The 20,984-nt window shown below is 48.4% G+C and overlaps 1 protein-coding gene across 1 annotated transcript; it reads right to left on the reverse strand.

Annotated features, from left to right (window-relative positions):
• Positions 1 to 17,270: 17,270 nt before the first annotated feature.
• Positions 17,271 to 20,696, reverse strand: FOS (Fos proto-oncogene, AP-1 transcription factor subunit). Its single transcript, XM_028101379.2, has 4 exons — positions 20,412 to 20,696; positions 19,394 to 19,645; positions 18,846 to 18,953; positions 17,271 to 18,718 (listed from the first exon to the last, which is right to left on the reverse strand). The coding sequence occupies exons 1-4, from the start codon at positions 20,550 to 20,552 to the stop codon at positions 18,077 to 18,079; spliced, it is 1,143 nt and encodes a 380-aa protein (XP_027957180.1). The 5' UTR covers positions 20,553 to 20,696; the 3' UTR covers positions 17,271 to 18,076.
• Positions 20,697 to 20,984: the final 288 nt, after the last annotated feature.

The following is a 20,984-nucleotide window of genomic DNA, read 5'->3' on the forward strand; positions in this document are numbered from 1 at the left end:
GCACAAGGAAACAAAAAACCTCCCCTGAGCATGAGATTGGTCCCAAATTCCTCATTCTTCGTAGCCACACCCTGCCTCATCACCCTCTGCTTCTTAACCTTGAGTTCCCTCCTGCTTGGGAAATCTCCCCATGGTCCCCTGAACCAAGGGCCCCCACCTCTCCATCTCTGTGGCCTCAGGTGCCTTTTCCAGCCATTTCATCTCTGCAGTGATTTCTCCAAAGCCAGCCTCGATTCTTCCGCTTCCCAAAGACCCTCCAGCCTTCCCTGAACATCTTGTCCCTTAGTATCCCTGCTACTGTAATGTACATTTGGGAACAGATGTCCTGTCACATCAAGGGCACAGTCTTTGGAGGGATCAGACCGACCTGGAGTTCAAATCCCAGATATGCCACCCACTAGGCTGTGATGTGAGGAAAGTCACGTCACCTTCTCAACTCTGATTTTCTTGGGGGCACAACATGGGCAGTAACATCTACCTAACAAGGTTGTTCTGAAACTTAAACAATATGTTTCAAGCACTTGGCACAGAGTAAACACTCAGTATTTTGTATAAGTCCCTTAACGTGTCCGATCTGGGCACCTGCGTTAAAAGCAATCTGGCCCTCGAGGCATGTCCTACAGCCTTGGGTGTGTGGGTAGAGAGATAGAACCCGGGCACCATGCAGAGAACAGGGTTGATACAAACGCCTGGTGCCTAAGGACCACAATATTTTCACAAATCCACAGAAATGGTTTAATTTCTTTTGAAAATCAGAAGAAAAAAATTAACTTTTACATCGAAAAATGACAATATAGAGGCGCCAATTAAGCATCTGCCTTCGGCTCAGGTCATGATCCCAGGGTCCTGGGATCGAGCCCTGCATCAGGCTCCCTGCTCGGCTGGAAGCCTGCTTCTCCCTCTGCCACTCCCCCTGCTTGTGTTCCCTCTCTCGCTATGTCTCTCTCTGTCAAATACATAAATAAAATCTTAAAAAAAATAAAAAAATAAAAATGACAATATATTATATATGTTAACATATTTATCTTTATACCAAAACAATCATAAAATACAATTTCCAATTAATTTTTATAGAGGAAGGAGCCCACAGAGGCCAAAGCGCCTAGGCTCCATGCAAGTCATTATGCATCCCTGATGAAGAAAGGCCTCTGCTATTTAAAAAAAGGGGGGGGGAACGCAAACAGTGGTGAAAGAAGGAAATCATTCACTAGCTGAGTGTCAGGGTCCCTCCCAGCCCTAACATCCTTCAGTTCAGGGCATTCCTTTTGCCTCAGCATGGCAGGATCCTTTAGAGAGTGCTTGCTTGCTTGCTTGCTTGCTTGCTTTTTTTAAGATTTATTTATTTATTTGAGAGAGAGAGAGAGAGCATGAGCGGGAGGGGCAGAGGGAGAGGGAGAGAGAATCTTCTGTGGACTCTGGACTGAGCTAGGAGCCCCACCTGGGGCTTGATCCCCTGACCCTGAGATCAGGACCTGAGCCGAAACCAAGAGTCGGTCACGCCACCCAGGTGCCCCCAGAGTGCATTCTTAAGAGTACATTTCCTAATACTTTCAGAATCTGTGTGCCATCTCCTTTTAGCAGAAGATTTTGTCCCCCAAGAATTTGGTGTGACTTAACAAAATCCCTGTAGGCACTCTTTATCTACTCGGTCAAGGATTGCCATGCCCTTCAGTGGCCGACAGAGGGCGAAGCGACCCAACCTTAAGGGTGAGCATCCCCGTGGCACCGGGAAGAGAAAGCCTCCCTGTTGAACCACAGGCGCCTGACCTGGGAGCTTGCTAGAGATGCAGAATCTTGGACCCAACCCTAGGGAGGATCCTAGACCCCTGCGATCACAATTCACATGTTAAGAAGATCCCCAGGTAATTGATATACAACATCAGGTTTAAGAGTCACTGATTTCAACTTTCTAGTCTGAGAAAGGGAAGCCCACTTGCTCAGGGGAAAGGAGGGGAGAGGAACTGGCTAAGGCATCCCTCTCAGCCCCCAAATCTCCTGTTCCTTCAGCCAATCAGCCAGCATCAATCAAGATGAGACTGAACCACAGGAGGGAATGTAAAAGCATTTTACAGGTCACAAAGCAACTGGTTTCTTCTTCCATTTCAGTAAATACTTATTGAGGGCCTACTATGTCCTGGGCATCAAGGATACAATCGTGAACAAAAAACAGATCCTGTTCCTACCCTGGTGGAGCTTTCAGCCTAGTGGGGACACCAAGGGAGAACCATCACACAGGTAACTACAGACCTTGATGTTGCCATGTGGGTACAGAGGCCATGAGACAGTCACAGGAGGGAGGGGAGCTGGTTTATACCAGATGGTCAGGGAAGGCCTCTCTGAGGAAGTGGGCTTTAAGCTTGTGATCTGATGCTACCTAAAAGTTAGCCAGGCGGGACGCCTGGGTGGCTCAGTCGGTTAAGCGTCTGCCTTCAGCTCAGGTCATGATCCCAGGCTCCTGGGATCGGAGTCCCATACCGAGCTCCTCGTTTGGCAGGGAGACTGCTTCTCCCTCTCCCTCTGCCTGCCGTTCCCCCTGCTTGTGCTCGCTCTCTCTCCCTCTCTGACAAATTAATGAGTAAAATCTTTTAAAAAGGGGGGGGTGGTGCCTGGGTGGCTCAGTCGTTGAACGTCTGCCTTCGGCTCAGGTCATGTTCCCAGGGTCCTGGGATCGAGCCCCACATCGGGCTCCCTGCTCCGCGGGGAGTCTGCTTCTCCCTCTCCCACTCCCCCTGCTTGTGTTCCTGCTCTTGCTGTCTCTCTCTCTGTCAAATAAATACATAAAACCTTAAAAAAAAAAAATTAGCCAGGCAAAGAGTGGGAGTTCCTGGCCGGGGGAAGAGACTGTACAAAGGTCACACAACACGGAGGAACGTCACACTCAAGGAACCGAAAGAAGACTGGCAGGGAGTGAAGCAACATGGGGCTCAAGCCGCCTGGTGGGGCACCGGGAGTGGGGGACAGAGGCTCCGCCCCCCCCAGAGTGACTGGCACACCCCCCTGCTGCCCAGGTCCCTGCCGACATGTCACCCCTGCCCCCTGAGCCCCACTCCCTCTGCTTCTAGCCCTTCCTCCCCTCCTCCCCACCAGCCCCTCCTTGGCTACCTGTGCATCTCTACTGTCCCCTCTCCGGCATCTTTGCCATTTACCATTTAAACCTGCCTGAGTTCCACCCCCCACACTGTCCCAGGCAAGTCCCAGTTTCAGGACAACTCCTTCCCCTGAAGGAGAGACCATCCAGACTTCAAGAAACTACACGGAGGGCTCCGTTTACGCAGGGATCATCGTGTGCTGTGCCCGCCACCGCTTTATACATTGTTTTTCAGCCAGTCCTGACAACCATCTTGACTACATACTTACTATCGTTCCAGTTTTATAGTTGAGGAAATTGAAGTGTTGAAAAGGTAAATAATTTTTACGACTACACAGCTAGAAACAGGGTGAGCCGATATGACCTTCCCCTTTGTCACAGGGTCTGTGCTCTCTACGGTGGGACTGTCTCTACTGAGGGCTGCATTTCAAAAGCCTCGAGGAGCACACCCTTGGCCCACCCCCAAAAGAAATAATCTTGGATGTGCCCAAAAAATTAGCTGTGAAGATATTTGCAGCCTTGTCTATAACAGCGAAAAATTTAGAAACTGCCCCAAGGTTATATTTCAACAATGCAGAATTGGTTAAATTGTTGGATGTTTATAACCAGAATCCTATGTAACTAGCGATTAAATTTGATCACATAGAAAAATATGTTCATGATCTACGGTGTAGAAAAAGCAGATTACAAAACATGATTACAGCGTGGTCCTATTTTCATAAACACCACGGCATAAAAGCTAAAGACAATAAAGTGTGCAGGACAGGTAAAATCAAAAATAATGACAGTCATTATCTCTGTGATGAGACTACAGGTGATTTTTTATTTTCTCTATTTTGATTGTCTGAATTGTCAAAGATTTCACCAGGAGCATCTATTTCTTTTGGAAAGAGGAAAAGCGACAACAACAAACAACAACAACAAAAAATCAGAGGGTGTTTGAACCTTCCCATTTATTATCTATTAAAAAAAACTGCTCTGCTGGGAACATTTTAAAAACATCTTTTCTTCTTACAAAAGCAATAGGTGCTTGCCAAAAACAAAAAATCAGAAAGTACAAACAAGCAAAAAGAAGAAAAACACATTCCCTCTTCTGCCACAGACAACAATACTGGCTGGCACCTTCGTGACTCTTCATTGGTCCTGGGTTTTTTTTACAAATAGTTTCTTCCTTTGAGTTCTGCTCTGGATGCTAGTCACTGGGGTCCACCCTGTTGCCATCATGAGAAATAGGAGTTTGGAATGGGGCTTACAGATTCCTATGTGATCCCCAAACAGCCCCTAAGGTGAATCTGTCCAGGTCTCAGACTGTGTCTGGGATCCCGGAATAGTGACCTCCTTAGTATAGAGCCTGCCATCGGGGAGCACACAACTCCTCGTGGGTCACAAGGGACAAGCGCAGTCAAGCATGAAGACCATAAGAGTGATTCCCAGCATGTTTGGGATTGCAACACCCTATTATTGTTGGGATTTTGCAACCCTCCTTCCCCCTTCCCCAAAAGAACTCAAAGAAATACAAACAGCATTTGCATACCCCGTTTAATACTTTTCCACATCTGCAGCTGAAGGAAAGTAAGGTTAATTTGGCTTTGAAGACTATCACACACCCCCTTCCCCCAGCCCTTGGAGAATTGCCGGCAATCAGTCCCGGTGTCCTGGGACAGGTTTGGGAATGGCAGCACTGAGGAGCTGTGCAGGCGGGTTCTGCCATGAGGGAGGGCCACACCAGTGCTGGAAGTCCGGGTTGCAGGGCAGGAGGTCTCTGGGCCATTCCCACACATGCGCACTCCACAAGGACAGGTTTCCGAGGCCCACCCTGCCCACAACATGTCGAGTCTCCTCTCCTGGGAAGCAGTGCAGAAGGACCTACAATGGGGACCCAGCCCCACTGGGTCCACACCCTCAGCGCAGCCTCCGGGCAGAAAATGTTTCTAGAGCTGATGTACAAACCATTCTTGGTTTCTTCGGTGCCTGTGATATCCAGTCATGGCCCAGACCCAGGCCTTCCCCCCTCACCACCCCAAGCTCCATGGCTGAGCTGGCCTCGTGGCTGTTCAATACGCTCACTCTTTCTTGAAACATCATAGATTTTGGAGACCCTCTTCTTTATGTATGGCTCCTCTCGTCAATAGTAACCATCACTTCTGTTTATTATGCTCCTTCTATGCTTTAGGTACTTCACAAGCATGCAATGCACACACTGGTCTTTTGAGGCAGACACAATTATCCTCATTTCACAGATGAGAACACCAAGGCTCCAAGAAGTAGAACAATTTGCCCAAAGTCACACAACTGCTAACAGAGACAAGAGTCAACTCAGGCCTGCCTGACCCCAGAGCTCATGCACTGTCCTGGAAGGCTGGTGTGAAAGGGAACCGAGAGATCGTATAATAATCCCCATCCCATTGACAAGACACCTTAGTTGGAAAATTCATTTACAAACTGTTATATAGCACTTATGTGCTGGGCACTTGGCAAATAGCAACTCAGTTTATCCTCATCCTATTACTAGGAGATGGGTACTTATTTTTACAGATGAGAAACTGGCACCCAGAGAGGGCAGTGAACTTGCTTAAAAGCAGGCCACACAGCAGGTGGGGCAGTCCAGATCTACACCGGGCTCTAGAGCCTAAGCTGCCTCTCTGAGCCCAGGAACAGAGGCCTCTCCCTCCTAATTCTTCGTCCTTTGACCTTTCCACATGGCCACCCTCCTCCACATCTTTGAGAGTCCACTTCAAACTTCCTCATCCCTCTCGGGGTGGGGGGGTGTTGTTCTCTTGTGAAATTCTTTGTGGAACTACTTATTGTGCAAGGCGATATTTGGTTAGGTCACTATCTAGATTCCCCCAAAGAACTGACAATTCTGGAACGTTGGTCGAAGCGAAGGCTTAGAGTTTGCTTTTGCAGAGATTAATCAATTAATTTATCAATTAATCAGCAAGAGCTTATTGAGAGCAGTTTCTGTCGCCAGCCCTGTGCTGGGCATATGGAGTCTATGAACACAGACACAAAAACCTGGCTCCCGCCCTCAAGGAAACAACACTGATGACATATGTAAGCGTGCACTCTGTGTGCTGGGCCTGTGCTCAGCTGTATTTAAAAGATATATAGGAGAGGGAGTAAGAAAGATTGTTATGAAGGAGGCAGAACTCGAAACAGGGGTTGAAAAGGGGGCAGAGTTTGGATAAGCAGGAAGGAAAAATACAGTCCAGGCAAGAGAAACAACACAAGTCTTTTCTGCATCCCAACGGACCAGATCCTCAGAAATAAACTAGAAAGAGAAAGGGGTGGGATTATTTTTCTTCTGCCAAATTTTGCCATTTCTATCCGAGTGAACAAAGAGCCCTTCCTTCCTCTAGTGCACCACCACGGTGCTGCTTCTGGAATTGGAGAAGGGCGCTGTGCCTCACGCGTCCACCAGGGGGCAGAGCGGCCGCTTCTACCGCTATAACTCGGAGTACAGAGGTGGAGGATCCCAGACTCCTCCAATCAGCCGGTGGGGATGACTGCGGCCAGCGGTGGGCACCAGTCTTCTCAGTCTGAGCTGCCTTCATACTCAGTCTAGAAGTTAGGGAAGAAATAGAATGTGGAATGTAAGAGGAAGTTGGTTGAGACGGACAGGGAAGAGAGACGGGGACATTTGAGGCATTCCCCTACAGAATCCAACCTCTGTGTACCATGAAAAGACCTTCTAATGAGCAAAAAGGGGTTCCCACGGGTTCGGGCTACACGCCTTCTGCTGTTGTCTTGGCTGAGGAAAGCTTAATGCAGGGCTTGGGTCACTATGAAAAATGACCTACTGCTAGTCTGAGCCTGATTTCAGGACAGCCAACTCGGGTTCTCTGGACAAGAGAAGCCATTCCAGCCACTGTAAGGAGAAATACTTGTGGCTTTGGCAGTACACACCTCCTGGACATCACTGCAGGCCCTGGGGTCGGGCTGTGGGCTGTGTAGAGCAGAAGGTGTCCCACTGGCATCCTTTAGGAGGCCTGCAGTCAGTACTTAGCTTTACTGCACAGCCCACCATCTGAGCCAGGCAGCAGGGTCCCCAAGCCACAAGAGCCCAGGGGTTTAGAGGTGAGGTGGAAAGGACTCTAGTTTGAAGTCAGAAATCCTCATCTTTATCTGTCTCTTAACTAGCTGTGCAAGTTTGGATGGATGAATCAACTTCTCTGAGCCTTCGTTTCCCCATTTGTGAAAGAGAAAGGCTGGATTAGACGGAAATGTCTGACGTGCGTTCCAGCTCTGATATTCCGGAAAACATACAGTCCTCTGGCCAGAGAAACTGGGGAATTGGGGGGCGGAGGGGCGCGCGACTGAGCAGCTTGAAGAGTTAGCCCCATGCCGGCAGCCAGTGGAGTCCCCAGCAGTGGCCTCTGCGGCACTGCCCGCCTCACCCCCGCCCTCAGGGCCTGGCGGCATACACCCACGGCTCCCTCAGAGACTTCTGGAATCTCGCTGGATTCCTCCCAGGAATGCTTATTGCCCTTTACATCTGCAAATCGCTTTACATCAGCAACCCTGCTGCGCGATTATTAATCATCGCAATATTCTTCCTTCGGCCTGTAAGAGGAATTGCGGGGTTCCGGATTTATGAAGGTGAAATCCGAAGGTAATTTGCCTAGGATTCATTCAATAGTCAGTTAACTGAGTTAATTAAGCGCCTCATACGAGCAAGGCTCAAAGAGCCACACAAATCCAGTTACTATAAGGATCAGAATTGTAGGGGTCCTCAGCGAGCTTCACTGACATTCCAATTATGCCAGGTGGATACGGGATAGTTCGAAGGTGATGGACGATCCCCCCCTCACAAACCTGACTGAGACTGCTGCGAACAGTACGATCACTCCACCCACCCCTACAGCTCATTTTACCAGGCCGGGTAAAGGGAAGTGACCCTTCCCAAGGTCACTTATCCCCCAAGGGGCAACACTGATCCCAGAGCCTCCAGCTTCAAAGCTTTCCACTGCGCCATGGGCGAGAATTTTAAGCTCGAGCCTATAAAATAAGAGTTAGGCTAGGGATGGTTCTTTCCATGATTTCCGGCACCGAGCGAGAAAATCGTGATCCGAGCTCACCCACCCGGGACGGACGAGACAGCCCCAAATCTTGCCTGCAGCCTCAAAGAGTCAAGGAATATTTAGAGACCTCAGAGCTCATCCGATCACCCACGCCCTCTCTAAGGATCCTTAACGCCCCCGTCCCTCGCCGCACCTCGGATCTGCGGGAAGGGGCGGGGGCGGGGGGCGCATGACACAGAGCGTCCGGCAGCACCCCCGCGGGGGAGTGGCCGGGACTAGGGGGCGGGGCGGGGCGGGCGTCCGGCTCGCAGCCTCCTCCCGACCGGCGACTCGCGGGCTACGCCAAATATGGGCAGAGCGGAAGCGGCGGGCAGACGTCACGGCGCCGGGTGGGGGCCGCGCTGCGGGGCCTGTGACGGGAGGCGCTGACGGCGCCTACGTGTCACCATGGAAACCAAACAGTAAATAGAGGACTCGCGAGCTCCTGACCCTGCGACCTGGCCTGGAGCAAAGGGGCCGGAAGCTGGGAAGGGCCAGGAGAAACCTGGGCCTGGCAGACGAGGGCAGAGAAGGCGACGCCCAGAGAGCACCCCCTCGGGAAGCCCGCTCTCCCTCCGCCCAGGATCCAGCAGGGGCCGGTCTGGAACAGAAAGCAGCCCTCCTGTCCTTTTTGAAGGGCTTCCATCGGCCTGCAGGGTTGTCGGGGATATTGGTTTTGCTTTGTCTTTTCTCACTAGCGGCTAAGAATTCAGGGATTGGAGCCACATTACCCGGTTCAAATTCCAGCTCTGCCACTCTAGTTGGATGATCTGGAGCAGATCACAAGCCTTCTGTGCCCCAGATTATTTTCTTTATAAGATTGATAGCAGGACTCACATGCTAGGGTTGTTTTAACGAGTTCATACAGATATGAGTGAGTGTGTGTGAGTGTGTGTTTGGAAGAGTCTAGCCCATGGTGAGCCAAATTAGGGCAAGCTATTTTTATTCCTAAGCAGCAAAACAGTAGCTCACCAAGTATTAGGCAACTACTAAATCATGTTGTAATGTTTTGTTTTCCTGATTCGTTTTTCAGTTTTACAATAAATATTGTAAGGGAATTTTCCACTTTAAGGTTAATACTAAAATTTAGTAAAGTATTTCCTGTATTAGCTGAGATGTGTATTTACCAACTAAGAACATCACACGTCTCAGTTTGCATCGCTCCCTTCACAGTATTAAATTTTAAACACAAAAACTCCACACGGTCATATATATAACAGAACTGAAGTAACTCAAGTACAATTTCTCAGTCTTTACAGTCACTGTTGTCCTCATTTATTTCAAATCTATTTAAACACAGCACTGTGTACTACCAGAGAGTTGGAGAGGTGCACTGCACCCAAAACAATCTCAAATGACTCCGAACCATTACAGCTTTACTCGTAAAATGAAGGCATATAGCTAAGTCCATGTGTTGGGAACCAACTGTTAGTATAACTTGGAGTTTACTTCCATGTAGAATACAATGCATTAAAAGATAAGTAATTTTAAAAATGAAGCTTACCTATGCACTGTGAAAACTCAACAGCAATCCCAGCAACTGTTCAGACCTTAAAACAACAAAAGACTTTTTTTCAGGAAGAAGTATTTGACAGTTCATGGCATTAATAAAAAAGCAGACCAACTTTAGTTGGATTTATTTTTTTTTAAAGATTTTATTTATTTATTCATTTGAGAGGGAGAGAGAATGAGAGAGAGCGAGCACATGAGGGGGGGAGGGACAGAGGGCGAAGCAGACTCCCCGCCGAGCAGGGAGCCCGATGTGGGACTCGATCCCGGGACTCCAGGATCATGACCTGAGCCGAAGGCAGTCGCTTAACCAACTGAGCCCCCCAGGCGCCCTAGCTGGATTTATTATTACTTGTAAATTCTCAGTAGGTAACGTGACCCTTTGTGGATGACAGACCCTCGGGGGACCCCCAGTAATTCCTACCTCCTGGTGTCCACACCTTTGTGTAAATCCCTCCCCTTGAGTAGAGGTGGAAACTAAGACTTGCCTCTAAGCAATAAAATATGGCAAAGGTGATGGGATGTTACTCCGATGATATATAATATGCACTATTTATCTATCTACTACATCTGTCGCTATATAAGGGAGATATATAGATATGGGTATAGATGACATAGATATCCATCTAACCAGCGCACACTGGTAGGTTCTCCTGGCAGGCTTGATGAAGTGAACAACCATGTTGAGGAAGCCACCTCCTTGACCTGACGGTGGCCTCTGGCCAAGAGCCAGCAACAAGTCAGGCCTTAGATATACAATCATGAGGAAATGAAGTCTGTGACAACCAGAGTGAGCTCAGAAGCAGACTCTTCCCCATTCAAGCATCTGGCTAAAAACTCAGTTCAGCTGACACCTTGATTGCAGCTTTGCGAGACCTTGAACAGAGGACAGAGCTAAATCACTGAGTCCACCGAAACTGAGAGGAGACATGAGTGTTGTTTCAAGCTGCTAAATTGGTGATGATCTGTTGTCCGGGAATAGAGCCCTAATCCACCTGCTTGGCCTGCACCTGGGACAGACGGCTCCCACCTGGATGCTCCTGGTGTAGGGAGGTAGGCCTGCGGCAACTCCTCAGGCCTTCCGCCCTCAATGACGGGGTGTGGGCCCCTGCAGTGCATCTCCACAGGAGTCGTCTGACGTCAGAGTTTTGAAGCTGGAAAGGGAGCTCTGAGATTTTTGAAACCCACTCCTGATGTGGCAGTCTCAGAGGGGTTCGAGTCTCACCCTAGGTCACATAAGTATGTTTTTAGGAGCAGATGTTAACCTTCTAACAAAACTGTTAAGCACTTCGGACTTTACAGTCGCAGAGAGATGATTTCAAATCTCAGATCTGCTGCTTACAAGTGTGTGACCTTGGTCAGCGTAATCTTTCCTAGATCATTTTCCTTGTCTGTAAAAGGAGGATCCTAATACCATCTGCCCCGTAGAGTGGTTGTGAGGACTAAATGGGAGCCTCCATTCAACAAAATCATTACCGTGTGCCCAGGATGTGCCAGTTACCGGAGGTAGAACGATGAGCGAAGCAAATATGGTCCCTGATTTGGCCTTGCCTGGGAGATGCATGGCACAGCCTGGCACACAGCAAGTATGCGTGAAATGTTAGCCATTACCAATATTATACCCTAGGGCTCCAGGTTCTATCCCAACCACATGCCTCCAGGCAAACTCTATAAACTCACATATAGAACCTCTAATGTGCAATTCCAACTGCCTACACCCCCCCCCCGGATGTTCACGGGCATGGCAAGCTCCACATGCCCAACATGGGTCTGACCTTCTCATCCCCCAAACGGGCCCTTCTTCCACAGTCATACAGCCTCCTTGTGTGTCAAGCCCAGTGAACCTAAGGGTGACTTGGATTCCTCTCCCTCCCTCACCTCCCACATCCACTCAATCACCAAGCCCCACCAACCCTACCCCTTAATTACCTCTTGTTCCTTCTCCATTCCCACCACCACTGCCTCGGTTCAGCCTACACACAACTGAAGCAAGTAAATACCAGGCTCTTCATGAGCTGGCCACAGTTACCTCTTCTTGACCTATCTCCAACCCCTTCCGCTTTGATGCTGCAATATTAATGTAAATGAAATCAAATGCACTTACATGATGCTCTATAATTTACATCCCCCTTCCTCTCCTCCTCCCCCCTCCACCCACATTTTATAGTGCAGCAAAAGCAAGTGTGTTTTATGAGTCTGTGTCTTTATAGTGCTATCCTCTGCCTCCTGGAATCCTTCCACCTGGCACTCGCTCATTTAGCAAACTCCATCTTCAAAGCCCAGCTCAGAGGTCACCTGCTCAGAGACTCCCCCCGATAGAGTTCATCACTCCCTCTTCTGTGCAACCTTTGCATCTGCTGTTTTCACTGTTACGGTGTATTATGATGTATGCACCTACATGTCTTTCTCCCTTCCTAGACCATGAAGTCTTTGAGTACAGGACTGTGTCTTGCTCCCATCTGAAACCAGCACCTGATAAATAATAGACACCCAGAGACTTTTTATTGAATTAAATGAAGCCTATGCTTGCTCCAGAGGGTAAATATTTTCTCCCCTGACCCCCATCTCCCTTAATTATAGAGATAATAAATAATAGCTAACATATCTACACCATAATGAGCACCCAATACATAACTTTTTTAATACTTGCAGCTGCCCCAAGAGGTAGGTACAATTATCCCCCTTTTACTAATGGGAAAACTAAGGTGCAGAGAGGTGAAGTAACTTGCCCAAGGTCAGGGAGCCAGGATTCAAAGATGAGTCTATGCTCTGAACCACTCTGCTATATTGGATCCAATTTCTCAAATCTAGATTAACTTATCATAGTTTTGATAATTATAGCTGTGATGAGAGTCTCATAATTGATCAAAAAGCCTGAAAATCAACCACTGTTTCTGTAGATCTGACCATAAATTGTTCCCCAAAGTAAACATGGCAGCCACTGGGGCCTGTGCCATCCACCCTTAGGATGAAGGTGCTGCTTCTTGCTCCTCATCCTTTAACAAGTCCTCCTTCCTGGGGGTCTGCTCCTAATGGAACTATCCAACCAACCCCTCCAGGTTCTTATCCTAATCAACTGATCCAAACCTAAGCGCTTGTCAGTGTGAGCTGAAAGTAAAAAGGGCTTATTAATTAAGAACAGCTGATGGCCATTAGGCCAGGTAGCCTCCCTGGAACAATGGCCAAGAGCCCTTTCTGCCCTTGGGCAAAGGAAAAGCAACTTAGTTTCGTCCTTGAGTGAGTGTGGGAAGCCACTGAAATGAATAGCTCTGAACTAAACCAGTTTATGCTTCTGTTGCTTTCTCCTGGGTGCAAAGAAAGTGGAAATCTATCCAGCCAGCTCCCTTCAGGAACTTTGAACTCGTTCATCAGAATTCAGTACACTCTATTCCCAACTGTTTTCCCTCAGGTCTGGGCACATTCCTGCAAACGATGATTATGATAATGACATTGATATCAACAATGACAGTAAAAACAGCTAACCCTTATTCTTCTATTCCAATGCAGACTAAATTGTAGGCTTTATACATTAGCTTACCAATTGCTAGGCATCAGTGAACTCAAGTGGATCTGTGTGAAGGTCTAAAATTTCATATGAACAAGAGTGAAAACCATAGGTTTGTTCCTTTGAAGATGATTATACCTATATTCACCTATACATCCATTCTTCATTTGATGTTGAAACAAATTTCTCAATTTGTAATTAGTCTGGAAGTGTCCCTGACCTGCAGTATGCTTGTATTTTTGGTGCCTCTTAAAATTTCTTCCCACGCTAGCTACTTCCTCACCTTAATATTGTAGAACCCTTGACAGGAATTTTTTTAAACAAAGGACATGCTCTTCTACCCAGGAAGAAGTCTGTGAAATACACAGCTTACCTTTACCTTTAAATTCTATTTATCTCCCTTTAGATATTTTTGTAATTTTCAACTGCCTTCATTTATTTTTCTGTCTTCATCCATTTAACAAGCATCTGAGTGCCTAATAGATACTGGGGATACAGAAGTGATCAAGACAGAAAAGGGCCCCCCCTCACATGGAACTTATAATGCAGTGGTGAAGGGCAGAAATTTGTTAAAAAGGAAAAAAAACACATTAATTAGATGTTGCAGACAGTGACATGTGCTATGGGGAAACAAAGCAGGATAGTGAGACAGAGTCATGGGGAGGAAATGTGCACAGAGATTACTTCAGATAGAATGATATGGGAAGGCCTCCTGGAGGAGATGTCCTTTGAGCTGAGTCCTGAATGACAGGAAGGAGTCAGCCTTGGAAAAGGGGCTCAGGCAGAGACACAGCAAGTGCAAAGGCCCCGCAGCAGGGATAAACATGCTTTGTGTCAAGAATGGAAGGAAGGCTGGTGAGCAGGGTGCCTGCAGGGGAAAAGGATGAGAAGGAGATGGGAAGGGGTCAGGAGTCAGCTCTTTAATGTTAATAGCAACATAGCACACCTTAAAGCAATCTGATGTTCAGCATTCAAATGATGCTCACATCTCGTTTATTATCTGATTATTCTGTGCTTAGATGAAATCTCATACATAGTTTAAAGATTGATTTTTTTTGGTTTTAGATTTTTTTTTGGTTTGAAAAACACTGAAACTTCAGGTGCTCTCAGAATAATCACCTGAGAACTTTTACTTTGCCTGAGTCTCGCCTTTGTCCTTTAAAGATAGCAATTGATTTACTTTCGTTCACACATGGAAAGTTGTTGCTGATACAAAATTACTCTTATTAGAACAAATTGCTAAACGCTACCCTTTAATTTTAATAATTGCACATGATGCAGGGATGTGCAAAGACAATACAGAATCTATAATCCACTATTGTATAGAGATAAATATTTTTTTCTTCTTCCTTTTTTCTATCTAAAATTAATTTGGAGGTGGAAACACTATGGCAGGGTGTTCACTTTGAAATTAAATGGGCAGAGGTAATCCAGAGGAGGCAGTCGATGAATTCCAGAAGCCAAGGACAGAGTGGGGCATGTGTTGAAGCCAGACATAAAAGAGGTGAAATCCCCATTGCTTAATATCATAAAAGGGTCTGGATTTGGAGATTTTTTTTTTTAATTAAGTAGGCTCCACACCCAGTGTGGGGCTCAAACTCACGACCCTGACCAAGAGTCACATGCTCTACCAACTGAGCTGGCCAGGCGCCCTTGGAATGGGAGAATTTAGAGAGTATGTGTGGAATTTATTTCTGCTCATGGAAATAGTGCAGAATGTATTCTTTCACCCACCAGGCAAATATTTCTTAACCCTGTACTATGCACCAGACACTGAGACAGGTCTGGGGATCCACTGATGAGCTAAAGTAGACATGTTCCCCATAAGGAAATGACCCCTCCCATCCTTATTCCCATCTCTTTCTATTATATGTGTATCTTTTTTATCTTTTGGGATAGTTGTTTTGTTAAGACCAGAGTGAGGTCATATCTTGTGGGTAGAGATCAGTCTTTCCCAAGAGGAAGTCAACATTCCTAGAATCCACCATCCGTGGGAGTTGTTGAATCCTGACTCGGGAAAGGAGCTTTTCGGAAGAGTCCTTTGGCTGAAAGAGAGGGAATTCCTTTCTTCTCTTGATCCCACGAGAATAGTCCACAGGGAGCTTGGTGGGATGTCACTCCTATGGAGCACACTCTGGCCTCTGAGAAGCCTGTTAAGAGAATTCCTTATATGCAAGTACCTCTTCCTGGACCTGCAATGTGGTCTTGTTGATAGAGCAGCCTGGTCTCCACTGGGTTATGGTGCACTAGAGGAAGCGTCTGGACATAGGCTAAGGCTGTCAAAGGGAAAGCAGTGTTCTTTCTCTAGTCAGCGTGGGATTAACAGGGGCCATTAGTCAGGTCCTGGGAGCAGTTCAGTGTCCAGAGCTGAGGTCCAGCCACACTTCTCCACCTGGAAAATCTCCTTCCATGGGTTATTTCTGTACATGCAAGGGGAGCCAGCTGGCTTCCTTACAGGGTATCTCATCTTGTTATTTCAGATCTGGGTGTTAGTTACAGTAATTTTGTAATTAGTCTAAGCCATGTTTAAAGGCTACAGAGGGGTGCCTGGGTGGCTCAGTCAGTTGAGCATCCAACTCTTGATTTTGGCTCAGGTCATGATCTCAGGGTTGTGAAATCGAGCACCCCACCCCCCCACCCCCCACCCCCGCCCCGGCCAAGGCTCGTGGGACTGCTGAAGATTCTCTCTCTCCCTCTCCCTCTGCCCCTCCCCCACTCACTCTCTAAAATAATAATAATAATAATAATAATAAAGACTACGGAAAATTTACCCTCTGAAACAGCAAACAGGGAGTCTAAAGCCACTTCCATTATTGCAAGACAGGCAAAAGTAATATGCAAGTGGTATGTGATATATCAGTGCTCTTAAGAGCCTAAAGTAAGTTGGTTTCAAATGTCAATTATTGTGTGAGGCACAGGGAGATCAGAGGCGAGAACTCCAACCTCAATGGAACTGTCATTTTCAATTAAAACTTTCAGCTTGACTGAGTGTGACACCCCATAACCACCCAGTGATTTTCATTATCACCAAAGCATTGGGAGGCTAGCACTGAAGCTCTCTTGCCCCAGGCAGGTGTGGAAGGATGGTCTCTGGCTTCCAAGCATGGGGCCAGCATGGTACCTGAGAGCAGCAGAGGGAAGGGCTCCTCCCTTTGTGGTCTGTGCATGTGCGTGTAAGGGCCCCATTACTAGAGGTGCCCTGGACAAAGGTCATGTTCTTCTTTAAGATGATAAAGGTTCTAAGTTACAGCTTATTCAGAGTCATGTTGACTTCTCTGTAATGAGCTATTATGTAACTTTTTATTTACTGAATGATCAACCATTATTTGTACTGTTCGAGATCCCTTTCAAATTCTCAGAGCCAGTTTTCTCCACCCCCAGTGTAAGCTAAATGGCAGGCATATGATGTTCAAGAAATGTCAGAAGTTTCAAGGTACTTATTACTAAGGGATAGGACAATAGTCCTCCTTTCCTTGTGAGAATAAAGATAGTCCAACTAAATGTATGTAGGGATTTAGGCCTGAGAAGTTTGCTTTTCTTTTCTTTTTTAACTGAGTATTAAAAGACAGCTCAGCCTTAGAGATAGGGTAAGGAATGAGGAAGTTAAGACTTGAATCTCTCTAGTGGAACATTGAGAAAGTCATTCATTCTAACCATTCTTCAATTTGCTCACCTTTAAGGTGAGAGTAACCCCTCACATAATTTTGGGGGAATAAGAAGTTAAAGTGGTTTATACAAAGCTTAATTCTGTTTGCCAAAGGGACCCCGTTAAGATTAAGACATTTCAACTTAATATAAGCACAACTAGATTTGAATATTTCCCCCTTTGACTTTCAAAACAGAGAGAGAAGCAGGCAGACATGTTCCCACAAAAGCTATTGCACAGTCAATTCCCACCGCAGAATCTGCTAGAGAATCTTAGCACCACCATGTGAACACATGTATTTGTAAGACATTCCAACATCAGCTCTAGAGTTTCCTTCTCCTTTTTGATACGGGATCAAACAAAGGGGCGTGTCCCCCTCCAGGAGCCACCCTTCTGGACAAACTGGTCTCCAATACCTTTCAGAACCTTACAAAACTTCCAGAATGAAGAGCACAAGCTTGGTCGCATTCAACTTAAATGCTTTTATTGACAATGTCTTTGAACAATAAGCAAACAATGCTTAAATTTTTCATTCAAATTCACTTTCCACATGTCGAAAGACCTCAAGGTAGAAAAAAATAAAATAAAAATATAAATATCTGAGAATCCATCTTAATAAATAAATTAAAAACACAATAAAACGTTTTCATGGAAAACTGTTAATGTCAGAACATTCAGACCACCTCAACAATGCATGATCAGTTAACATTACAATGAACATTGATGTTGAAGAAAAACTACAGTACATGGATATAGCTATTTATTTCTATCTACTAGAAAATAAAGTCATATCTTTTCTTAGTTTAATATTGGTCATTGCTAATCAGAACACACTATTGCCGGGAACACAGTAGTTATTGTTAAAATCAGCTGCACTAGATACAATTTGAAAATATCCAGCACCAGGTTAATTCCAATAATGAACCCAATAGATTAGTTAATGCTATGAGAAGACTAAAGAGAAAGAGATAAGAGACACAGACCCAGGCCTGGCTCAACATGCTACTAACTACCAGCTCTCAGATGTGTCACTGGGAACAATACACACTCCATGCGTTTTGCTACATCTCCGGAAGAGGTAAGGACTTGAGTCCACACGTGGATGTTTTCAAGTCCTTGAGGCCCACAGCCTGGTGTGTTTCACGCACAGATAAGGTCCTCCCTAGGTCTACAGGAACCCTCGAGGGAAGACGTGTTTCTCCTCTCTGTAATGCACCAACTCGGGCAGTGGCACTCAGGGGTGCCTTCTGCCTCCCCTCCCTGCCTGCTCACAGGGCCAGCAGCGTGGGCGAGCTAAGCGAGTCAGAGGAGGGTTCGTTGCTACTGCTGCCCTTGCGGTGAGCAGCTGCACAGCTGGGGAAGGAGTCAGCCTCGGGGTAGGTGAAGACGAAGGAAGACGTGTAGGTAGTGCAGCTGGGAGTACAGGTGACCACGGGGGTGCACAGAGGCTCCAGCTCTGTGGCCATGGGCCCCATCCCCAGGGAGCCACCATGCAGGGGCTCCCAGTCTGCTGCATAGAAGGAGCCAGACAGGTCCATGTCTGGCACAGAGCGGGCGGTCTCAGAGCCGCTGGGCCTGGACGATGCTGGGAACAGGAAGTCATCAAAGGGCTCGGCCTTCATCTCCATGCTGCTGATGCTCTTGACGGGTTCCACGGAGGGCTTGGGCTCAGGGTCATTGAGGAGGGGCAGGGTGAAAGCCTCCTCGGACTCAGGGGTGGCAGCTTCGGGCAGGCCCCCACTCAGATCTAGGGAAGCCACAGACATCTCTTCAGGGAAGCCCAGGTCATCGGGGATCTTGCAGGCAGGTCGGTGAGCTGCCAGGATGAACTCCAGTTTTTCCTTCTCCTTCAGCAGGTTGGCAATCTCGGTCTGCAAAGCAGACTTCTCATCTTCTAGCTGGTCTGTCTCCTGTATAATACAGAGGGATAGAGCAAAGCATAAGACATGGGCTTACTCAAGGACCCTGCTCCCCAATACCCAGTCTCCAACTTTCCCCCTAAGTTTGAAAAAGTAGTGACCCACAGGATCTACCTACCGCTTGGAGTGTGTCAGTCAGCTCCCTCCTCCGGTTCCGGCACTTGGCTGCGGCCATCTTATTCCTTTCCCTTCGGATTCTCCTTTTCTCTTCTTCTTCTGGGGACAACTAGAAAAATAATTTTCAAAAAGACCAACAGTCAGCAACAAGGTCTGCCATCAGCTCTGTTCATCCACCCCAGCTAAAGTGGCCCCTGCTGCTTCCCAGCTTCCTGGCACCTCTGCTAGGAAGCCATTTCTAACCTGCAGTTGCCGGCTGGGTGTGACTTGCATTTAAAATAAGATCCTCAGCAAGAGAACAAAGAAGAGCCCAGTCTAAAAGCATGAGATAGGAACCTCTTAGGGAAGAAATTATTAGAGTATTTCTTGGGGTGGGACTATCAGAGTCTGGCCTGGGATGGAAATGGCTTAGAGCCAGGGTTCTCCATTGAGGATATGTAGTGAATTCTATGTAGTGGCTTCACCCTGTCTACTGTGCCCCCCCCCCCCTCCACCAATGCCAACCCATGCTCCCTACTGAGAGATAGGTGCTGAAGAAGAACTCCTCACCTGTTCCACCTTGCCCCTCCGGCCAATGCTCTGAGCTCTGCCTCCCGTCATGGTCTTCACAACTCCAGCCCTGGAGTAAGCCCCAGCCGAGGGGGTAGGGACTCCATAGGGGTGGGGGGCTCTGGTCTGTGATGGGGCCACGGAGGAGACCAGGGTGGGCTGCACCAGCCACTGCAGGTCCGGGCTGGTGGAGATGGCAGTCACCGTCGGGATAAAGTTGGCACTGGAGACGGCCAGATCCGTGCAGAAGTCCTAGAACGAAACACAGGGGGAAAGCTGACGTGAGTGAGCAGGTTCCGGACACAGGTGGGGCGAGCCGAGTTTCCAGTGCCGCATGCAGCAGGGAGAAAGAGAGAGAGGAGAAGCATGCCCGGGACTGCTCGGGTCTTTTTATATGCCCCTCATCCTGGATGGAAGGGCTCCCCGTCCCCTCTCAAGAAATCCGCAACGCAGTGCCTTTCTCCTCCACCCTGCTGCTGCGTCCCCCTCATCCCTCCGGCATCACTCGCTTGAAAGGGGGTTTGTTATAAATATCCCTGACGTCTGCGCTGACGCAGGCGCCGCTCCGGAGTCTCCTGAATGAACTCGCTTTTTATCAATGAAACTGCCTTACACACCCGCCGGCTTCACCCTCCTCCCCCGCCCCTCCTCCCTGCTCCAGGCTGCTAAGGGAGGGGGGATTGCCGCTTTCTGTCGCCTCCCGGAGGAGCCAGGCTCTAGTTCGCGAGTCTTCGCTTGGGACACGTTTTGCCCCAGCGAATGTCAGAGACCAGGCAGAGAGCGCGGTCCCAGGGCAGCTCAGGATGAGCCTGCCGCGGCAGAGGAGAACCAATTTTTACTATGACAAGCGTGCGTGCGCTCGGAACAAAGTGCGGGGCTCCGGAGACAAGGCTGCTCCGGCAGGGGCAGCCTCCCACCCAGGTCAAAGGGGTCCGCGACTCGTCTTCCCGAGCGTCCCGCCCCGGTGTCTCCTCCCCGGTGATCCCGGGGCCCCGCGGCGGCGCGAAGCCCGCCTCACCTGAGCATTGACGGGAGAGCCCATGCTGGAGAAGGAGTCGGCCGGTGAGTGGTAGTAGGAGAGATTGTCCCCGGCCGGGGAGGCGCTGCTGCAGCGGGAGGAGGACGCCTCGTAGTCGGCGTTGAAGCCAGAGAACATCATGGTCGCGGTGAGTCTGGGCCGGGGCGAGGGGCTGAGGGGCAGAGACAGGTAGGAGCTGCGGGGCAGAGCTGGGTAGGAGCGCGGTCACTGCTCGTTCGCTGCGCCGCCGCCGGCTCTGTCTCGGCTTCTGGGCTGCTCGCTGCAGATGCGGTTGGAGTACGAGGCGCCGCAGCCACTGCTTTTATAACAGCATTCTATGAATGAGCCCCCACACACGTCATGGGCGCTACCATCGAGGCGCTAGGGGGGTGGCGAGAGGACCTGGGCACCTCTGCGACCTCCTCGCCGCCTCCGCCGCCCTCGCAGCTTCCCGCCTACCGTCTTGGCGTGTTTTATTTTCTCCTGAGTGTTTAGTAATCTGGGTCTTAGGGGTCTCGGGGACCCCCTAAGATGAGGGACTCCGGGCATGGCTCCCCCCACGACCGCAGGGAA

Source organism: Eumetopias jubatus, unplaced genomic scaffold (assembly GCF_037043125.1).
Source record: "Eumetopias jubatus isolate StellerSeaLion01/CBP00866 unplaced genomic scaffold, mEumJub1_p1.0 scaffold_7, whole genome shotgun sequence".
Taxonomy (NCBI): Eukaryota; Metazoa; Chordata; class Mammalia; order Carnivora; family Otariidae; genus Eumetopias; species Eumetopias jubatus.

Bases quoted from the DNA above. Each gene is read 5' to 3' on its own strand.
- FOS (XM_028101379.2), bottom strand. From the start codon at position 20,552: ATGATGTTCTCTGGCTTCAACGCCGACTACGAGGCGTCCTCCTCCCGC. The intron at 19,646-20,411 runs GTGAGGCGGGCT...GTTTCGTTCTAG, and splicing joins GCTCTCCCGTCAATGCTCAG to GACTTCTGCACGGATCTGGC. The intron at 18,954-19,393 runs GTGAGGAGTTCT...TTATTTTTCTAG, and splicing joins GGAGGGGCAAGGTGGAACAG to TTGTCCCCAGAAGAAGAAGA.